General features: G+C 47.1%; 1 protein-coding gene across 1 annotated transcript in view; it reads right to left on the bottom strand.

The window, feature by feature from the left end:
• Window positions 1-22,981, bottom strand: part of TOX2 (TOX high mobility group box family member 2) — a 175,619-nt gene that overhangs the window by 25,571 nt on the left and 127,067 nt on the right. Inside the window, exon 4 of the mRNA XM_064730140.1 lies at window positions 4,962-5,201. Coding sequence (XP_064586210.1) covers window positions 4,962-5,201 — 240 coding nt within the window. The remainder of the gene's footprint in view (window positions 1-4,961; window positions 5,202-22,981) is intronic.

Raw genomic sequence — 22,981 nt, 5'->3', positions numbered from 1 at the left:
CCCCATTCCAGGAGGGCTCTGAGCACTGACCAAGCAGCACCAGCATCACATTAAACATCACACCAGGGCCAGCCAAAATTTGCTCCATTCTGCTAACATATATGTACCCTATCCAGAAAAACATCCAAAATTGAACTATTTTGATCACACCAATTAAATGCTTTGCCTGTGCTGCTCACTCCTCTGACTGATCTGGGTGTCACTGTGATATTTTCTGAAAAATCCTCTTTGCCCAGGATTTTCTCCTGGGAAGCTGAGAAGCCTCAGAGAGGAATGAAAACAATAATTATCTGATTGCTGCTCCTGTGTTTGCTGCTTTGGAATGTGGCTTGGACATTGTTTACCAACAGGTGAATGTTTGATTGGTTCCATGTAAATTGTTTTTAATTAATGGTCAATCATAGCCAGGTGTGTTGGACTCTGAGTCAGTCGTGGGTTTTTTATCATTCTTGTGAAGCCTTCTGATGAATCCTTTTTCTTTGGTATAGTTTTAGTATAGCAATATAATATAATATAATATAATATAATATAATATAATATAATATAATATAATATAATATAATATAATATAATATAATATAATATAATATAATATAATATAATATAATATAATATAATATAATATAATATAATATAATATAATATAATATAATATAATATAATATAATATATGATATGATATATAATGTAATATAATACCCGTGGAAAACACTTGGTTTCCCATCAAAGCTCTCAATGCATTAACTGTGGCCAGTGGAAGCTCTCACTACAGGGAAGCACCATTACCCTTATTTCATAGCGAAGGAAAACCTAAATACACCAGACAGCAGAGAATGTAAGCACTGGCTGCATCTCTGCTCCTTGAGGGCAAAGAGCACACCAGCCCCTCCACCTGCAGCCCTGAGCTCAAGGCACCACCATCAGCTGCACAGGTTGTTGAATAACGTGGAAAGACACAGCTCTAAACATCAAGATCTTGTGAAAACAGTGATTCCAGCTGAGCTGGGGACAAACAGCCCCTTCTCCTGATGGATTGGTCAATTTGAGCATGTGCCATTGGTCAATTTGAGCATGTGCTTGGCGGTGCCAGGATTTAAGAGGCTTCCCTTCAGCTGGCAAAGGCCAGGCATGGGGAGGAAAAGGGCAGCAGCGTTCCTGCTCTCCACTCTGTAGCTCTTGACTGATCATTAATTTCAGTATCAGCGCAGTGACATTTGTCAAACAGACAGTGACCATTAGTGAATGAGCAGAGAGACCACAAAAATTGCATTTAATTTAAAATTGCCCAATTGGGCTTGAATGGGAGGCCTGGAGGTGAAAGGCCAGCTTATTAGGAGGAAAAAAAAAATGCATGACAGGGTTTCAGCCCATTAGGAAGTGAGATGGTATTTTAACTAACTGTGATCCCCTTTGACTCAGTGGAGTGCTGTGGAGAACCTGCTCCCACACAGCCACTGGCCAAGCCAAGGAGCTGGGACAGCACAACCCCAGCTGCATCTACAGCTCAGGCAGCACCAAAGAGTGTCACAGACACCTTTTTCACTAAAAATCCTTTCTTTAGGGTTTTCCCTTCTGGGAAGCTGAGGCCCCAGAAAAAGAATGTAAACAATGATTATCTGCTGCTGTGGAATGCAACAGGTGGATTTTTGATTGGGCCATCTTGAATGTTTATAATTAATGGCCAATCTGAGAGAGCTGCTTTTGTTATCATTCTCTTATTTTCTATTCTTAGCTTAGCTAGCTTCTGAGGAAATCTTTCCTTCTATTTCTTTTTAGTATAGTTATAATGTAATATATATATATATCATAAAATAATAAATCAAGCCTTCTGAACATGGAGTCAACATTCTTGTCTCTTCCTTCTCCTGAAAACCCCTGTGACCAAGGTCACAAAAGAGCACATGGGATTTAAGGAAAACAGCAGCAGGAAGCAAAGCAGGATTTGGTATTCATGGGGTTTTCTAGGTGTGACACACATGGGATGAGACAACAGCCTGGGCTGGGACCTCAGAGGAGTTCTGACCAACCCAAACCATGTTCATGGCTGAGCCAGTGCAGGAAACTTTCTCCATGAATGAGGGTCAAAGTCAGTGCTGCTCTGGGGGTCAGGACACCCCAGAGCAGACAGAGAACTGTTCCCAGCGCCCTGGGTTTCCACACAAGACCAGAAGTTTGTGTTTTTATTTAGCAAACCATGTTCATGGCTGAAATCAACCCTCAGAGAGCCAGTGCCTCGCTGCCCAGAGCATCTGCAGCCCCAAGGGTCATCCCCATGGTCAAGGGGACCAGGGAGGCTGGGCAGGGGGAGGAAGAGCTTGGCCACCTGCCCATGGTGGCCACTGGCAGTGGACCTGCCCTGGAGAGGCAGCAGCAGCTCTGTTTGGTGGCAGATGTGGACTGGGGCAAGGATGTGATCCCAAAACTTGGTGCCTTCTTAGATGTTGAACCCAGAAAGAGCTGGAACCTCATGGACACTGTGATTTTAATAACTATGGAGAGTGGCCACTAACCCAGCTGGATTTTGGGCTGTACCCACCTGTCCCTCCCAGTCATGTGCACCCATCCCCCAGCTATGAAGCAGGTGAATACACCAGTGAGGCTCAGAGACCTCTGAAATTCAAATGCTCCCTGGCTCAGAGGACCTGAAGGACTCATTTCTTTAACCTGTGACCTTCTAGCTCACAGGATTATTTTCTGCTTGTTAGATGTTGTTTTGATGCAGAAAAGCCCTTAATGGTCACATGAAAAAGTGACTGATGGGTGAAGGCAGCAGCTGTGCAGACAGAGAAAGCAAACAGAAACCTGCAGGCCACAGTGTGGGTCCGCTGCTTTCCTCACACTCAGCATCTCCTCCTCCCTCAAACACATCACTCCCACCAGCCTGGGGGGTTACAAGACAGAACAATGAGAGGGATTGCCTTAAGGATTAGGAAAATTCTAATCTCTGCAAGCTGTTATCATCTGGACATCTCCAGATTTCCCACCCCATGGGCACCCCTGGCTCAGGGAAGCAGAAGATCCAGCCCCAAAGCTGTGCCCTGCTCAGGGACTCCTGGGTGGCTGACAGGGAAGCTGGGTGATGCTGGTGGAGGCACAGAGACAGAAGCTGGTGTGTCACTACACTGGAACTCATTTTCTCCTGACATGGAAGATTTCAGCTCCCAGGTGCACAAAGCCCGGAGCTTTGTGATGCAGCTTTGGGAGATGGCAGGCTGTGGGATCCAGCAGCACAACCCCTCCCACAATGTTCCCTCAACATGGAATCACAGCGTTTCGAAAATTCCATTTGTTTTTAACCTCATGTATCCCTTCTTTTTACAATTTTATCCACTGAAGCTGTGTTTACACCCACATGAGCACTCAGCTTTGAAATGCCCCAATCTGAAGTGAAATCTGCCAATGGATGAAAAAATACAGGATTGATGGGAATCCATTTTCCTGGATTTCCATGAAAAGGGAAAGGTTTTTGCTCAGTCCTGTAATTTTCCTAGTTTTCCAGCCCATGCACTGTTTGCTGCTCTGGTTATACATTCAAACCCTGTCACAACATCTATTTGGGTGGGACAAGGTTATAGCACCAGTGCCTTCAGGAGAAGGTTTTCCATGGAAGGCTTTAATCAAAGTCCCCAGGGAGCCCAGTAATTCACCTGCAGGCACAGAGGCACTGTGATTGCTGCAGTTTGCCCTCAGTAAATAACAGCCACAGATTCCTGGAACGTGGCACATGTTGTTTGGCTTTGCTGGTGCACTTGGAGAGAGATGGACAACAACCAAGATGTGCCCAAACCTCCAGGAATTCCTTGGGTTTGTTGGTGCCACACTCAGCAGCAGTTGTGTTGGCTGTAGAGACCATTTGGGACACTGCTGACCACTGAAAACACCACCTTGGTGATCTAAAAGGCAGAAGATTCTTTGAATTCCTCTTTGTTCTCCTTAGCAAGCCATGTCCAAAGAGCTCAGTTAAATCCCACCATGAGTTATTTTCCTTCCCTGTTTCAGTCTCCTGTACTCACCACCAGAAATCTAATTTAGTTCCAAGCATCTGCAGACTCCTAGCGCTGAAGCTGCCTTGCTCATCCTAATCATCATCCCAGGAAATCCTGTGACCTGATGGAACTGGTAAAACATGGGGGCAAGAAGAACAGCTCTGATCTCCAAACCTGCTGGGTGAGTGCCAGCCTGCCATGTGGACTCACCCTAGGCTGGGAACTGTGCCCTCATCCTTGGGAAAGGCTCCCACTATAAATGTCAAAACAAGACTGAGGGGGTACCAGTTGTGGGTTTCTCTGGGTCTGGATTGAAGGCACTTGAGGCAGTAATTCATGTTGGGACTTAGGTGTTTATTATTTCTCATCAGTTAAACAGTCTCACTGCTCTGAGTTCAGCAGCTTTTCATAAGAAGGCACAAAATGGCCAATGATCTCTTGTTCCAAGGTCTTTTAAAGCTAAACTGTCCAATTAAGAGCTGACACCTGGATTATTTTCCCTTTTAACCCAATAACTGATCCCAAAGAGCTGCAAGGTTGACTTTTCTGCCCGATTACAAAATGCCACCCAAACCCATGAGGAAGGAGGAAGAAGAAGCATGAAGAAGAAACCCAGGATGACACCCTGTGCCCTCCATCTTGCTTCCATCCACAACACACTAAAAATCCCAAAACCTCAATTTCTCATCAAGTGATATACCTATGTTATTCTCTATACACCTATATACTCTCTACATACTCTCTACAGACTAGAATCCAGACCCTAGTGGATTCCAGTCTATTCTGGAGTTTAGGAAACTTTCTCCATGAATGAGGGTCAAAGTCAGTGCTCCCCTGGGGATCAGGACACCTCAGAGCAGACAGAGAAATATTCCCTGTGCCCTGGGTTTCCACATAAGACCAGAAGCCTGTAGTTTTATTAAGCACAATTTATCCCTCCCCGAAAAGCGCCAAACGCGGCGCAACCGCACGTACCTTGTAATGCGACTCCGTCTCCTCTTCCTGAGTGGAGCTGGAGGGAGATGGGGTGGCAGATTTGCTTCCCGGGGGTGAGGGGGAGCCGTGGGTGACCCCGCTCCGGATTCCCATCTGGGAGATGAGCTGGGACTGGCTGAGGGCGCCCATGGGGCCGCCCAGCATGCCGGGCCGGTTGAGCAGCGGCACTTGGCGGTTGGACTCGTAGGACGCGGCGTCCGAGTGCACCATCTCCTGGATCTGAGGGAGGAGGAGGAGATCATTGTCACTACAAAATCCATTCATTCATTTATTTGCCATACTGCCAAATCACTTTAAGGCTGATTTATTGTTTAAATTGCTCTACATGGCTGGGAAAGCCTTCCCTGAGCTCGCTTCCAAACGAGGCGAGGGCTGAGCACTGTGCACCCATTGCTGTGGCCATAAGCCTGACAGAGAGGTGCCAAATCAGCTTTGTGTGTGGGGCTGTGTGCCCAGAAGGTGCCCCTGACTGCCTCAGGCACTGCTGGTGGCTGGCACCTATCAGGGGTCTGAAAAAAGACTCATAAACTAGCAATTTATGTCAAATTCACCAGGAGAAGTGAAGCTCCTCCAAGCCTCATCCAGCCTGGCCTTAGACACTTCCAGGGATCCAGGGGCTGCCACAGCTTCTCTGGGCACCCTGTGCCAGGGCTTCCCCACCTTCTCAGAGAAGAATTTCTTCCTAATATCCCATCTAAACCCACCCTCCTATACATTAAAATCATTCCCCCTTGTCCTGTCCCTCCATCCTTTGTTCCCAGTCCCTCTCCAGCTCTCCTGGAGCCCCTTTAGGCACTGGAAGGGGATCTAATGTTTCCCCAGAGCCTTCTCTTCCCCACATGAGCACCCCCAGCTCTCCCAGCCTGGCTCCAGAGTAGAGGGGCTCCAGCCCTTGGAGCACCTCTGTGGCTCCTCTGAACTCATTCCAGCATGTCCAGCCCCTCTACACCAAGCAGCAGATGAGATGAGATGAGATGAGATGAGATGAGATGAGATGAGATAGATGAGATTACAAACCCTGCTGTTTTCTGCATCAAGACCCCATTCCCAGTTTGAATCATTTTCCCCAAAACCCCATTTTCCCCCAGGATCCATCCTTGCTGGTCCAGTAGAGCCTGGTTCCTGCACAGCCTCATCCAGCCATGGAGTGGGAGGGAGGCAAAGTCTGCCTGAAACACTTGCCAGACCTTTTCCCTTTTACATTAATCTGATTAATGCTAACACGAGTTTAAAGGCCTGAGCTCCTGATCAGCCCACTGAGGTGCAATCCCTCGTTACCAGGGGAGCTTTGCCAGCTCCATCAGCAGCACACACAGAAGGAAACCCAGGGAAGATCTGTGAGGCCTCCAAAGGCTTCAGAGGACATAAACACAAACCCAGATTTACTGCTGCAGGTCAGGAATCAAGAGCTTTACACCACACATTTACACAGACAGAATGTTCTGCTCCCCTTTGGACTCTCCAGCAGTGTCAGCAGAACGGCTTTCCCTGGATCTGCCCTTTTCCTGGATTAATTGTGAAGGGATTGAACTCACAGGAATTAAATAAATTCCTGCATTTCAACAGCAGAGTCTGACTGAGGCTGACTTAGGGGCTGCACTGAATTGCTGCCCTTGGCTTTGGTGGTGTCAAGGAGGCAGCAGGGCTGGCTTTGCTTAGAGGCAAAGGGGCACAGAACTTAATTATGCTTTGGTTAGGGGCATAGAGATTAACTATGGCAAATTTTGTGTGCCCTTAAAACCTTCTAATGTGCCCTTGAAACCTGAATATGTGTCTTACTGCAGAACTCTGGCTGTCCTGGTCATAAAGACATCGAGGATGATGCACCCACAGACACAGACACCAGGCTTGGCCAGCACAGGAGGCACCAGAGATGTGAATTTTGCATTTAAACTGAATTTGCAGAATTCATGGGAATAGTCTGGGTGAGACAGGGACTGTGCAAAGTGGGGACACAGCTCCCATCTGCTGAGCAGCCAGCCATTCCCAAACCCCAGCCAAAAAAATGTACATTTGTCTTGGGTTTTGTCAGTTTAATCCAGACCTTTCATGTTGGAGAAGATCTGCCAGCTGCTAAGGAAAAAGAATAATTTATTGTCCTTATTTTAAATTTAAATGAAGAGAAAGTTTAGAAGACGGGTGTTGGAGAAATGGGGCAGGCTATGAGATGTGGCTTAAAAAATTCTAAAATTTAAAATAGCTTGCTCACGTTTCAGCCACAGTAGTCTCCTGAGGAAATACTGTATTAAGACAATTTTTTTGAAACTTTTATTATGTGGCCAATGGACCACAACAGCTCTGTTTATCCATTAAATATGTAATCACACACTTTTCTTTACAGTGCATGTTATTTATGCATCAGAGCAGAACAAGTCCAGGAGTGCAATTATGGATATGGGCCACATGCTGTAAATGCCTCTGAAAATTTGTAGGAAAAAACCAGGAACCTGAGCCTGGCTCAGAGAGCCCCATGAAGCCCCATGCTCATAACAGCTCCATCACAGAACCCTTTTAAGTAGCAGAGACAGCATTTTTCCTGGCACATTCTTCTCCAAGGATATCTTAGCCTAAATGCCTCCCCCCAACGTTTTTACATCATGAAAGGGACCCCATAAGAAGAATGGGGACAGACCTTTATTCAGGAGACAGGACAAGGGACAATGGTTTTAGACTAAAAGAGGGCTGGTTTAGGCTAGGTATAATGTAGGAGTTTTTTACAATGGAGAATCTAAAACACTGGCACAGATTTTCCAGAGCAGCTGTGGCTGCCCCTGGATCCCTGGCAGTGCCCAAGGCCAGGCTGGATGGGCTGGGAGCACCCTGGGACAGTGGAAATGTCCCTGCCATGGCAGGGGTGGCACTGGATGGGCTTAAAGGTCCCTCTCAACCCAAAGCATTCTACAATTGTATGGTAAAAAAAGTGCTTTTAGTTGAATATTGTTGGTCCTTCTCTCCCTCTCCCACATCTCCATCTCTTCTCCCCCAGTCCAGGAGGTTCTGCAGGACATGCACAGCTCCTCACATGCACCCTGCTGACCAGGAGCTGCCCCCACCATTTGGCACTCACTGCATTTCTCTCCATTTCCCTTTATTTATTTATTTTTCATGCAATTTTGGAAGCAGCATGCCAGGCTGCCACCTCTCCATCACTCCTGGTGATGGCTCCTGGGGTCCCCAGGAGTGGTGGAAAAGCCACACACTTGAGTTTTCCAGCTGTAAAATATTTGGAGTGAAAGTGAAGGTGAGTTGTTTGTGTGCAGCACTGGAGCTTCTTAAATAGCACCAAAGGCAGGGAAAGGGTTATTCCTGCTTCCCACTGTGGGATCCTACTGACACTGAGCTATTTCAGGGGCACCCAAAGCAGGTGATCCCCCCCAAAAAAGACCCAAGGAAAGAGAGATCCCCAGGAGCAGGATTTTGAGATGATTCCCTGCAGCAAACTGCCTAATTAGGCAAGGAAATGATGAATGAAACTGTGATCACGGCAAACCAAAGTGAAAGGAGGTAATAAATGCTGTGTGAAAGAAAACAGCCTGCTCCTGTGGGGTGCAGTCCCAGCCCTGGGCTCAGTGGGGCTGTCCCATGCCTTTCCCTGCCCCACAGAACCCAATGGAAACACAGTGGAATTAAAAATCCCTAGAAATGTGATCAGCTCCTTCTCCAGGAGCAGAGGCTGGGAGAGGCAGGTCAGGTCCCCTCTCCATCCCAGGAATTCAGCACTGCAAGCTCACCACGAGGTGCTGCAAAAGGCCCAGGATGGGTTTGCAGCCTGTGCTGCAAACATCTTTCACGTTTTGCATCTCAGAGGAAACCCGGAGTGCAATGTGATGCAGTCATAGCTGAAGTAATTAAGTGCATCTTACTTAGCAGATTCCCAAAGGCTGTGCTAACTCAAAGACAGCTCCTTTTTTCCCCACAATATTTCAATTCTTTTAATGAATATGCATATCAGGCCCATAAATGCTCCAGCTAATCCAGAGAAGGAGAGAAAAACAGGCAGACAAACAGCACATGGTCCATGTTCCCTGTTGTGGGGAGAAGGGGAATTTCAGGAGTGACAAATGCCCTGAGGAACAGCCCAGCTGGGGACTGGGGTGCTCTGCTAACACAGATAATGCTTCAAATGTGCCAAGCCCAGCTTCAAATGCACTATTCCCCAAAATTCTAATGTAAAAAGCACCCCCAGGCTCGGGGTGCTCACCTGGAAAAGAGAAGGGACCAGGGAGACCTGAGAGCCCCTTCCAGTGCCTAAAGAAGCTTAGGAGGAAGGTGGAAACAGGCTTTATAGCAGGGCCTGTTGTGCCAGGACACAGGGTGATGGTTTTAAACTAAAAGAGATGATTCAGAGTAGATGTACACAAGAAACTTCTTATGATGAGGGTGTTAAACACTGGCATAGGGTGCCCAGAGCAGCTGTGGCTGCCCCTGGATCCCTGGAAGTGTCCAAGGACAGGTTGGACAGGGCTTGGAGCACCCTGGGATGGTGGAAGGTGCCTCTGCATGTGGCAGGGGGTTGGAATGGGATGCCTTTAAGTCTCTTCCCAACCCAACTCATTCCATGATTCCATGACTTCCACCCTGTGGCATTCACATTCTCTGGAAAATCCCTTCACCCAGGATTTTTCTCCTGGGAAGCTGAGAAGCCTCAGAGAAAAGGAAAACAATTCTTATCTCATTTGCTTCTCCTGTGTTGTGCTCACATGTGGAATGTGTTTGGAGATTGTTTACCCACAGGTGATTGTTCCATTGCATTCTGCTGGGAGTTGTTTTCACTCTTTGGCCAATCAGGGCCGAGCTGTGTCAGGACTCTGGAGAGAGTCACCAGTTTTCATTATTATATTTTTAGCATTCAGTCAGTATCCTTTCTGTATTCTTTAGTATAGTATAGTATAGTATAGTATAGTATAGTATAGTATAGTATAGTATAGTATAGTATAGTGTAATGTAATGTAATGTAATATAATATAATATAATATAATATAATATAATAATAAATTTGCCTTCTGAGGCCACAGGGAGTCAGATTCATCATTCCTGCCTTTGTTGGGACATCCCTGCAAACACAATACCACCCTTCCCAGGGTCAGTTAACACAGGTGGGCTGAGCCTTCCTCACCCAGGGTCTTCCTCTCCAGGCAAGGCAAGCAGCTACTCCAGGGGCAGCCACCAGGCTCATCCCCAGCACAGCTCTCCTCTCCTTGGGTTTGTTCCCAAGAAGAAGCCATTCCAATATAATCACAATCAGCCAGGGAGCGGAATTATCTGCTGAACAGCTTTGAAGCAAAGTTTTCCCAGCAGGCTTTTTCTGTATTGAAGTTTCAATGTAAACGCATCACCATAGCTGAAATACTTAAAGATGATTTACTTAAAAAAAGAGAGAGAGCAGGAGAGAGAGGAGTTGATAAGAAAATATATCCCCAATTACCACCCCTCCTCTTCCCGATTTGTAACTGCTCCTAATAAACTTTCATGGTCTGTGTAAAATGCTTTAGTGCAGTGACAAATTTCTGCTGGAATTTGAGATGTCTTGTTCAGAGTAATAGCTATCTCACACAGGTGCCCAGCTGCTATTGTAAAATCAGTAAGCATTTAATTGAAACAAATGACTATAATAATAGTACATTATCCCTGCAGGCTCATAGCCATAACAGTTTTAATTATTGAGTTAAGAGTCAAACTAATTTATCCTTTAAAGTAACAGCCACATCTTTGGTTCCACCGATCATCCTATTACGAACACGAGGGGAGCAGTTGGGAAGGATTTAAAAAGGAAGTGATTTATTTTGGAGGAGGTGGGGGGCATTTATCAAAGGGCAGAGGATTTCCCTGTGCTCTGGCATTCCCAGCTGCGGCTGTCACTTCCCTCCTGGCTGTGTCCAGCTCCCAGAGGGACCAAGCCAGCTCTGCCAGCCCCTGGGTGCCTGTATCCCCACCAGGATGCCATGGGGAGGGGCCAGTAGCAGCACAGGAGCCCATGGGAACTGCTGGTGCTAGATTTGGGGGTTTGGGCACATGGAAATTTTTTGGATATATTTTGAAATTACAGTTTGTCTTCATTGAACACAGTGGGAAAAAAGGTTTTACAGGTTCAAGCTTGCAAACATGATCTGAAGGAGCATCTCTGACCTCAGAGCCAGGCAGCAAAGAGGAAGAATCCACATTTGTGGTTTTAGAAAGCACTTCTGAGACACAGACATGCCCTGGGGCAGGTTTGAAGGCACAGCTTTCCCCTGCCCTTGGTTTCATGAGCTTTCCTGCTTTTATGGTGGTGGCTGTGACACGGGGCATCTAAAGCACCTCTGTGAGCCCATGGGGCACCACACAGGGAGAGGATGGAGAGAGGAGGGTGGCAAGGAGGGGGACTCCTCCCTGTGGTGTTCAGAACCTCCCAGGGGGTGGATTCATTTATCATATCCTTATCATATCCCCCTGTGGTTGATCCCTGGAGCAGAATGCAGCCTCCATGGCCAGCTGTGCTGCGAGCCCTGGAGGTCATAGCCCAGGAGCTCATAGCCCATCCCTGGAGCTCCCAGCCCATCTCTGGAGCTCACAGTCCATCCCTAGAGCTCCCAGTCCATCCCTGGAGCTCCCAGCTGATTCCTGGAGCTCACAGCCATCCTGGAGCTCAGCCTGGGTCACAGCTCATCCTGGAGCTCCCAGCTCATCCCTGGAGCTCCCAGCAGATTTCCTGGAGCTCACAGCCATCCTGAGCCACAGCCATCCTGGCGCTCCCAGCTGATTCCTGGAGCCCAGCCCATCATGGAGCTCAGCCCTGAGCTCCCAGCCCACCCTGGAGCTCCACCATTTCTGGAGCTCACAGCCATCCCTGAGTCCCATCCCATCCTGGGCTCCCATCCAATCCCTGGGACTCCCATCCCATCCCTGGAGCTCCCATCCCATCCCTGGAGCTCACAGCCCATCCCTGGAGCTCCCATCCCATCCCTGGAGCTCACAGCCCATCCTGGAGCTCCCAGCCCATCCCTGGAGCTCCCAGCCCATCCCTGGAGCTCACAGCCCATCCTGGAGCTCCCAGCCCATCCCTGGAGCTCCCAGCCCATCCCTGGAGCTCACAGCCCATCCTGGAGCTCCCAGCCCATCCCTGGAGCTCCCAGCCCATCCCTGGAGCTCCCAGCCCATCCCTGGAGCTCCCATCCCATCCCTGGAGCTCCCAGCCGAGCCCTGGAGGTCTCTCACAGTTTCTCCATCCCCAGAGCACTTGCAGAGCACCATCCAGCCCTTCCTGCCCTGGCCAAAGACACAGAGCTCTGCCCTCTCTCATGTTCCCCACCCTGCTCATTGCTCTGGATGCTTTTTGCACATCTCCCTCAGCAGTACCCACCCAAAACATCTCCCAGCCCCTTTCCAGAGCCACCTTCTCTAAGGAGAGGGTTCCTCACCTTGAAGACCTTTTTTGCTCCTGCAAGGGGGGCAATGCTGTTTTCCAAACACACATTATTTACTGGGGATCTGTTTGCCATGCCAAAAGTTCTGCCTCTCTGCCTTGTGCCACCTTTCTGCTCCCTGCAGCATCACTGCCAACTCCACTGGCAATTATTTAATGAAATTATTCATTATTTCCTTTGGCAGAAACATGAAAACCCTCCAGCAAGACAGAGTGACAACCAGCCCACCAAACCTGTGCAACACTGGCATTGTATTGTTCAACTTCCTCAATAAATTTTGCTCTTCCAAGTCAAAAGTCTTGCAGATGTCTGGGTGTGTTATGCTAACACTGTTACCTCTATCACCCAAACCTGTAATCTCATCAAAAAAGATATCAAGTCAGTTTGACAAGATTTGTTTTCCATCAGCCCATGCTGATTGGCATTAATTATATTACCTTCCTTTAATTCTTTATTAATTGAGGCCTGGATCTGCCACTCCATTATTTTGCTGAGGATTGATGACAGACTGACAGGTCTGTAATTACCAGGGCTGTTCTGTTTCCCTTTTTAAATATTTGCACATTAGCTCTTTTCTAGTCCCCCAGAGCTCCCCCAATATTCCAGGAATTATTAAATTATTAAATACCAGCATTAGCAGAGCTCCTCACTTATCGGAAGCCATGTACAGACAAACTCAGCCTGATGGCTTACAGGGAACCTGAGCAGACAAATATGAGTAAAGAAACTTTTCTGCTTTAAGTGCTTTAAATAAAACCCTGATCTTTCCAGTGAATGTTGGCAGTTTCAGATGCAACGCTCCCAAACATGAAGCTTCACCTTAAAGCCCCACAATGTCCCCAGACAAGGCTCCCAGGGCTTATCCCAGTTGTGTTTATGTGGGAATGGACTGAGAGCAGCCCTGAGGAGGACCTGGGTGGATGAGGAGCTGAGCAGGACCTGTCCATGAGCACTGGCAGCCCAGAAACCCAACTGCAGCCTGGGGTGATCCCATCGGGAGGGCAGCGGGACAGGGGGGGAGTCCTGTCCCTCTGCTCTGGTGAGACCCCACCCGTAGAGCTGCCCCAGCTCTGGGGACCCCAAAGGAGGAAGGATGTGGAGCCTGGAGTGACCCAGAGGCCACAGAGGTGCTCCAAGAGCTGGAGCCAGGCTGGGGGTGCTCACCTGGAGGAGAGAAGGATCCAGAGAGAGCTCAGAGCCCCTGCCAGGCCTAAAGGGGCTCCAGGAGAGCTGGAGAGGGACTGGGAACAAGGGATGGAGGGACAGGACACAGGGAATGGCTCCCACTTGTCAGAACTCAGCACATCCCTCTGGGTGTCCAGAGCTGCCAAGGACCCCATCGGGGGGCTCAGAGACCCTGGCACACAGCCCAGAACACCTGGGGATTTGATTTTGACCCCTGGAGCAAGTTTCCAACTTAGTATGAGGACCTGAAAGTCACAGAGGTTTGAATGGTGTAATAACAAAATGATCACAGGGTGAAAATGTAGATTTTAGGATTCTTGGTATGGGGGTTATGGGGACAAGATGGAAGAACTTGGGTGTGTCCAGCCTTTCTTCTTCTTCTTCTGGTTCTCCATTTTCTGCAGTGATGTTGGCACTTTGGGATTGGTTCAGAGTAGAAGTGCACTGTCTAATATAGGTGATAGATATTGGGAATTAAGTGTAAATATGCTATATGTAGTTTGTAGTATAAAAGGACAACACAGATAGTGCCTGTGGCTGCCCTGCTGAGCTGATCTCGGCTGGACAGAAAGAAAATTTTATAGATAAGAATTAATAAACAACCTCAAGACCAGAAAGTGAAGATTCCAGACTCGTTCTTCAGCTGCGTGGGCCAAAACAGAGACATCCTGCATATCTCAGGGCAGCAACTAACAACAGCAACCCAAGAGCCACTGCCAGAGGGCAGGGATGGATGGGAGATTGGGAATGAGGAATTGTTCCCTGTGAGGGTGGGCAGGCCCTGGCACAGGGTGCCCAGAGCAGCTGGGGCTGCCCCTGGATCCCTGGCAGTGCCCAAGGCCAGGCTGGATGGGGCTTGGAGCTGCATGTAGATGGTTTTTAAGTCCCTTCTAAGCCAAACCATCCCAGGATCCAGCGATCTGGAGGATCAGGGTGCCCCTGGCACTGGGAGAGCAGCTGGGCTGCGCACGTGCCCCGTCAGTGCTCCTGCAGCTCCCAGCTGGAGTACTGTCTGTAAATAACATCTTCAATAAACTCCATGTTTTTTTAAAGTGCATTATTTTACGGATAAAGAACAAGCCTGATAATTCAGTGAACATGTTTGCAAATAATCTATCCCATTAATTTCCAGCCTGTTTTCTGAACACGTTATTTAGTGATTTTGCAAAACCCATTTGTAGAGGAAGGGAATTGATACTCATCCAGGCAGAACACCATAACACCACAACCAAAAGCTGGGGCAGAATTCCCTGGAATGGGCACTGGGAGGTAATTAAACAGCAGCAGACCCTGCCCACCCTTTTTTTATAGCCCATGGGGGGTATAAAACTTAATAAAATTGTCACAGCCCATACATGTGTGTTGGAAAGCCAGGGAGAAGCAGCTGTGGAGGGGAGTGGAAGCAAAAGGAGCAGATGATAAAAATTCATGGGTGAAGGTGAGGGGCTGAGGGGGCCAAGATGGTGCTGGGAGCTGAGAAGGGTCTGCATCAGCCCTGAACCCATCCAGAATTATTTCCTTAATCTGGACTTCTGTCTCCACACTCGAGGTGGAGGGAGGAGCCGACAAACTGATCATGGAGTATTTTTGTTGCATTATTTGGGTGTAATGGTGAGGCAAAAGCATCCCAAGCAAGGGGAAAATATCTTTCAGTATCAGACCTGTTTATCCATCTGATTTTCTTTCATTTTTTTGCCTTTTACCTTTTAATCCCAAAGACACTGGTGAAACATGGAGTCGTTGTTAAAACCTTCCACAATAAGTGGCCCTATAAACAGAACTTGCTGCTTCCAAGGCTGGGGTGAGACTCCACAGGTGGTGTGGGGATAGAGGTGGTCCCTGGCTCATGTCTGAGGTGCCCTTTTGCTCATGAATGGGAATTGAGGCTCCTGCTAAGCTGTGCACTCCATGGCACCATCACCTGCCCAGCAAAGCCATCCCACAGGCCAAGGATGGGATGTGAGACACAAATAAACTCCTGAGAAACAGAGATCTGGTGCCATGGAAATAACCCTAGGCATTAAAAAACATAAGGAAAAACAGGAAAACACCAGAGACAGAAAGTTTTCCCCATCTTCAGCTCAACAGAGATTTCTTGGAGGGTTTGATTTTCCTGGTAGTTGCCACATCCTTGGTGTTATTAGATGTTTAACATGCTGTGTTACAGTTCAGCCTCCTTATGAGACTTTGAACTGCTGAGATGGACTAAAGTTCTGCTCCAGGTGGGTTGGGGGCCAGTAATTTAATTTATTTTTTGTGGAAGCAGCATGGGCAGGGCCAGAGTGTGCTGTGCTGTGTGTCCTTGCCAAGGCAGGATCACACTGAGCCCTTCCCCAGGGAGAGCACCCTGGCACACCCCTGGTGATAACCATGGAACTGTGCCCAGCCTGGCAGGGCAGCAAGAAGCTTCAGTTTGGCTGCAGAAGATGCTGGATTGTGTAAATCCAGGTGTTTTATTCTCAGGGGGATAAAAACTCACATTGACAAGAGCATCTCCAGCTGCCACGGCACCCATCTCCCCCATGGTAGCACAAACACTCCCCCACTCCAACGCTGCCCCCTCACTTCCCCCAGCATTTACTGCCCTCTCCCCAGGTTTGTGCAGCTGATGGAAGCCTCTCTGCACTCCCAGCTTCCCTTTGCTTTCTCTCCTGGCTCTTTTCACACATTTTAGATATTGCATTCACATAAAGCAATAGACTCACAGGTAATGAGAGACATCCACGTTTTATTGCATGGAGCTTTAAAAAAAAGGAGAAGGAGAAGAAGGCAAAAAGAAGCAATTTTAGAACACAACAGGAAACTGGGAAGACTAGATAGAAAACTCATCCCAGTGGGATTAAACTCTGGGAATGAATTTTAATGGTTTTTTTTTTTTTTGATTGCAAAGTCTCACAGCCCACTTTTCAAACACCACAAGAAACGCTGCAGCATTAGAAAGAGTTGGGTCCCCAGTGCTGATCCCACATCTGCACACAAACCACACACAAACCACAGCTCCTGTGCACATCTGCAAGGAGCTGCCCCCTTTTTGCCCCCACTCAGTTTCCCTCTGCAGCCAGATATTGCTGGGATTATTGTGTTAGTTTGGAATAAGTGTTTCATAAGGGCCTCTTAATACCAGGAATACCAGCATGCAGGGAAGGAGGATGGCTCTGTGGCTCAATATGAGTAGGGAATCTGTAGGATTTTCAAAGCTGGAGCACTTTGAGGCAAAACTGAACCTCCATCACACCAGTTCCCCACCAGCACAGTGATGCTCCTGTCCTGCAGGGGGGAACTGCAGGATGTGCCACGACCTCCCTGCATCACACAAATGTTACCAGGAGGCACAGCCAGTTATCTTCCTGCCTTTAATTACAGCAAATACTGAACACTCTTAAATTAGGTGTGAAAAGCCCAAATGACTCTGTACATACAAAATTAATTGCAGGAGGGAAGAGGGAAGGGAAGCTCCAGAGCCAGATGCTGTAACTTCTGTTCTGACTCCTGACAATGGCAAACCCATCTCATTTCCTAGCCAGCCAATACAACTGCTCTTCCAAGTTACAGACAGGCCAAAATCTACATCAGTGCAGATTGAAGCCATACAGATTTAGGGAGTGCTCACTTAGGTTCCAGCACAACATTAACCTGAGCTGCTGCTCTGCCTGCCCTGTGCAATGCAGTTTATTGGATTAAATGTAGTGCATTAAGGAAGACCAGGGGAAGAATATTCAGTCCAGCAGCATCTCTGTTCTCTTTGGCTTCCTCATAATGGATAACAAACACCTCAGAAATTCATTTATTTCCTTTAACACGCAGACAGCCACTCAGTTCCTGGAGGTGAGATATGCCATGTTAAATGAGGTTTGGGTCTGCCCAGGACTGGCTTGCCACAATAACAAGTGTTCCTACTGCCAGTCCTCATTTAATCCTGGTTACAGCAGGGATTCAGGCCATCACAAACACTTCCTTCCCTCCCAAAACACATAACCCCAAGTGGTAAACCAAGAGTAAAGCATAACCCCATTAGAGGCTTGATTTTTTCCCCTGGGATTACACACCAGCACTGGGGAGCTTGATCAATTGAGCCTTGAGGTTTAATCAATACGTGCCAACAACAACATTACTGCATTCCAGCCATGCTCTCCATTCATCACCTTAAGTAACTCCAGTCACCCAGAAGACAGAGGCACTAAAGCAGCAATTAAAGTCTTGGGGGAAGTCTGAGTGTGTGGTGGTGTTTGAGGGGCTCAGGATGAGGGAAGAGATGAGAATCTTGACTCTATGTATCAGAAGGCTGATTTATTATTTTATGATATATTAAAATAAAATGATATACTAAGACTATATTAAAAGAATAGAGAGAAAGGAGATATCAGAAGGTTACAAAAGAATGAATAATAAAATCTTGTGACTGACCAGAGAGTCTGACACAGCTGGACTGGGATTGGTCATTAAGTAAAAACAATTTACATGAGGTTAATTTAAGATGCACTTGCTATATTTTACAGTAGCAGATAATTATTGTTTAAGTTTCGTTTCTGAGGCCTCTCAGCTTCTCAGGAGAAGAATCCTGGCACAGGTATTTTTCAGAAAATATGTCAGTGACACGAGCACAGCCGGTGGCTCCTGGGACAGCCCTGGGTGTTCCCTGATCCTGAATGAGCCTCCACCTCCAGCTCAGGCACATCCCCCTCAGTGCCAGGCTGTTGATTAGATGGATATGGCAGGACTCAAATGCAACAGAAGACATTTCAATTAAAAAAAAAGTGATGGTTATTTTGTCTTGCACGTTGTGTCACCAAAACATTTTGGATGGCTCGGCGCCGCGTTTGCATTTCCATCTGATCAGACACTGAGCACACGTGCCAGGCTCGTGTTTACATTCCAGATAAAGTCACAGATCCCAGCAATCTCATTAACCTGCTGCCCTGGAATTAAACAAAACCACCTGGAAAGGCAGCGCTTTCCTCCCCCACATGCACCACAAGACACCTTTGGAGCTTCCCAGCCAGGCTTTGAGCATGGGTGGCTGCACAGAGGTGTGAGGATTTATGCTCCTTGGAATACTTGCCAAGTTTTTTCTGGCCAGGGAGTTTCAGCACAAGTGTTGAGGTTCTGCAAGAGCTACAACTGTGTCTGTACACATGGACAGGCTTTGGGGACAAGCAGCAAGGTGAAGGGATGGCTTAGGGGGAGCAGGTGGAAGGGAAAGCACAAGAAATATTCACACTTCCTAGGGGCTGAGCATTAGCTGATGAGGAGCTCAGGCCTCTCTGCTGTTGGGGACACTGCTGTCCCCTTGTTTCCCAAGGTCACAGCCACGTTGTGAGTGAAGCCCCCAGCCCCTCACAGGCACAGGGCTCCTCACCCTAAATATGGACAAATGGCAGGGACTCTGCAGCCCTGTCCCTATGGGCAAAAGGGCCAATCTCCCCCAGGAAAAAGCCCTTTATAAACTTGCCAAATAGAGACAAAACCATCCCTGTTTGGCTCTGAAGAGTGCAGCAATCTCAGCTCCAACTCTGAGGTTTACACTTGTTATCTACACACATCCTCCTTTCAGAAACAAAACCCTAAAGCTGCTTATAGGAGACAACTGCCAAAAACTTCCATCACTGTCACAGACTTGTTTGCCAGGAGCAGAAAATATTGCCCAAGTAGGCAGGAGTGGATCAAAGAGGATGTGCAGCAGCACACAGGTCTGGGAGAAGCTCCAGCAGGATTCTGGGATCCAGCTTGTAGGAAGGGATTTGATCTCATTGGTCTCAGCTGCCCCAGCTGGAAATGGGAAAAAAGGAATTGCTCCAGACCCGAGATGGGCAGGTACAAATGCTGTGTCATGATGGATGAGATTGCAAAAATTAAGTCATTCCATTCTCTCTTCTTGAGATGCAGAAGATGAAGAAGAGCCAAATATATTATCTGGGAAGAAAGGGTTACTTTTCAATCGAAAATTAATGCACTGAATTCTGAATTAACATGTGGGATAATTAAAACCATCTTTCCAATGAATTTATTATAGGATATACAAAGCTAATTATAAATTCTCTGTTGCTTAATCCCTTGCAGTTTGCTAATGCAGCGTTGAAATCTCTTTGGCCACACTTGTTTAAATTATTCATTAGACACAGCAACAGTTGTGAACTGTAATTTAAATTGGCATCTCATGAATATTCAATCAATACAATAAACACTGGAATGTTTTACTGCACACTGCTCGATAGTTTGTGCTGGATCTTGTGTTGACACATTTTTATTAACTCTTTATAAAGGTGTTACCTATTTATGTCACTGATTACAATGAGAATTAAAAGTCCCACTCATAAATATTTGTGTCGTTTTCTTAAGAGAGACAATGTAATTAGGCAAAGCTTCAAAAGTCATAATTAATGTTGGGTGGCTCTTTCCCTCCTGGTTGCTCTGAGCACGTGGACTGGCAGGATTTCAAAGCCTGGCACGTGTGGCCACGTCACAGCTTTGGCACCACAGCTCTCCCAACTGCCCAGAACAAATTTGGGGGTGTGAAAAATGCCTATTTTACTATTGACTTTTCGCAAATATTAAAATGAATATTATATGTGTTGTGTTAGAAAGTTATGCTGTATTAATTTTCTTAAGTAGTGTGTTAAATATAGTTATAACATAATGTTAAAATAGAAACTATGCTATGTAGGATACTTTTTTTCTGAAGAGAGGACTTGCATTGAGACAGCAGCCACAGGACACCTGAATCTTTCAGAGAAAGAGAATTTATTGCCCCATTATCAGGAGAAATGAACTTCTTATTGCTTCACTCAGCCCTGAGACGCTGTCAGGATTCAGAGGAAGATGTTGACACTGCCCAGACAGAATCCTGAGTTTGAATGGAATTTATGCATCATGTATGAGGCGTATGAATATGCAACAGGCTGTTGCTTTTAAGGGTTAATCCTCTGTTAACATGGGTCCTTTTTTGGGCTTATTTTGCCCAGAAAAAGGTACCCGGACTGTCCATAACTCTTTGTTTTTATTGTCTTGCATTGTTCTAATCCCAATTGTCCAAATTATGATTACTCTAATTGTATTACTATTTTTATAACCATTTTATTATGATTGAACTTTTAAAATTTTAAAAACAAGTGACTGGCATTTTTCACAGCTGGCACTGTGGGCTGGCCTGAGTGTGAGCTGGCACCCCAGCAGCTGTGCGGTGCCCTGCTCCCACTGCACAGGAGATAGAAACACAGGGATAACTGGAGATACTGTGAATATTTGCTCTCTGCTCGCCAGCCTTTGGTCCATCAAAATTAGGAAATAAAATCAGCCACCATAAAATCCCTACATGTGGCAGCCTGATGGCTCTGCAGCACCTTACAGGCTTTTAATGGGGCATTTTTAGCAGCAGCCCTAAAAAGCCATTCTCAAGAGGCTGTACAATTCTGTGTGGGTTTCTATTTTAAGCCTGAACATTTTCATTTCAAAGTGAGATCCTGCTCTGACCAGAGACTGTAAAAATGACATGTTGGCACTCGGTGGCTGTGGCTTCTCAGCAGCACCATATAACACACAAGGTTAGTTTAGAAATGAAAATATTCCTCCCCACTACCAATGGGGGGAATATGCCCTCCTTGCAAACAGGGCTGGTGACATGAGTCTGAATATATCGGAGGTTCACGCTCTCCTGTTGGAGTGTCTGGAGTGGGACGGTCAGGACAGATGGACACGAGAGATCTCTGCAGCCAGGTCTGGAACTTGGTGTTCATTGCAAAGGGCCTGGGGGCAGGGCCCTGCTGGGAGCTGCCAGACACAGCTCAGAGCAGGCCCTAGAGAGGAGAGGGGAGAGAGGATGAGAGGGGGAAAGAGAGTAAGAGGGTAAAGAGAGCGAGGTTCCCGTTCCAATACAATAAATCCTCTTCTGTGCTGAATATTCTGAATCTCACCAACCAATCTAATACAATATACAAATCCTACAGCATTTCCATACAGCCTATAAGAATCATTACATTACCATACTGTGTTACATTTTAAACCCTAAAAACTCCTCTTTGGGCCCCTTCTGCCAAGCTGGCAGGGTCTGCTCTGACCCTTGGGCCTGTCTGCAAGCAGAGGGTGTTGTTCCATCAAAAGGGGATCACCTTCAGCTGGCCATGCCATTGTTTTCCAGTTGTTCAGTAACTGAGGGATCTCAAAGCTTGCTTTCATTTCAATCTTGTTTATAGTTTCCATATTCTCAAAATCTTTTGCCAGACAATCATATTTATAAGGCTTTCCTGTTTCATCTTCCCCAACACTCTCCCAGTACTCCCAGCAGTGTGGTGAGCTCCAGGAAAAGCCCCAGACTCAAATGTTCCCTCCTGTGCACTGATCCCACCCTCTCAGATCAGAGCTGCCAGGTGGGAGATAACAGCAGCCACTGCCTTATTTCCAGAAGAAAGAGGATTTTGTTTTCTGGAGCAAACACCGTCCAGGACTTTCTCTGGGACACACCAAACCCTGCTGCCTTGCTGAGGGGACAATATCGCTGTCCGTGTGTGGCGTGGAGTGATCCCATTGGCACATGGATGAAGGAAGGAGCAGAGGCCAAGCAGTTTATCCCAGCAGGAGATGTGGCTGATGCTGCTGTGCCCAGGAGCTGCTCTGAGGCTCCGTGTCCCGAGGAGAGCACAGAGAGAGGCACGGGAGGGTCCCCAGCAGCTCCCAGCTCCCTCCAGAGACATCCCTGCCAGGGGATATCCCTGATCCCAGATATCCTGCCTTGACCCCGACCCCTCCTGGATGCCAGGAGTGATTTTCCTCTGCCAAGAGGGCTGGCAAAGCTAATGAATATTCACAGAGTGTTTAAACGCTAATTACCGACGGCTCAGCTGAATGAACAACTTCAAAACGGCACAAGTTTAATGAAACAATGTTTTTGCAAAGTTGTTTCTGCACTTTTGTGGCTTGGGATCATTTGAAGGATTTTAGACCCAGTTTCAAGGAAAGTGAGGTCCACATGTGTTTTTTCTCCTCCAGCAGTGTATTTGGATGTTCCTGACCCTGAAATGTGCTCTTGGTACCTCCTGCAGACACCTACAAATATTTTACATGTAGTTTTACTTCCAGCAGTGGAGACAGTGTGTTGTTGCTGACCACTCATGGCTCCACTGGCAGTACTTTGCCAAATTAACACTCCACCACTGATCCTACTAAAAGATTTCAGGCATTAAGGTGATTTTGTATCTGCTCCTTTTCCCATGTTATGCCTCCACCACAGGACTGAAGGTTCTGTGCAGCATTTGCCTGCTGCAATCTGAATGTGACTCCTCATGGGGAAGATTATTCCCTCCTCCATTCCCCTGTGTGCACGGCAGGAACCACCATCTCCTCTGTGATCTTTGCATTCCTTTTTCCCACCCCCTTGTAGGACAAAAGGCTGTTTTGGCATCTCTTAATTATGGCTTTGTG

The sequence above is a fragment of the Zonotrichia leucophrys genome, chromosome 20 (genome assembly GCF_028769735.1).
Source record: "Zonotrichia leucophrys gambelii isolate GWCS_2022_RI chromosome 20, RI_Zleu_2.0, whole genome shotgun sequence".
NCBI lineage: Eukaryota > Metazoa > Chordata > Aves > Passeriformes > Passerellidae > Zonotrichia > Zonotrichia leucophrys.
Note: the sequence above shows the minus strand (reverse complement) of the source record. Positions and strands in the feature narration are given on the sequence as shown.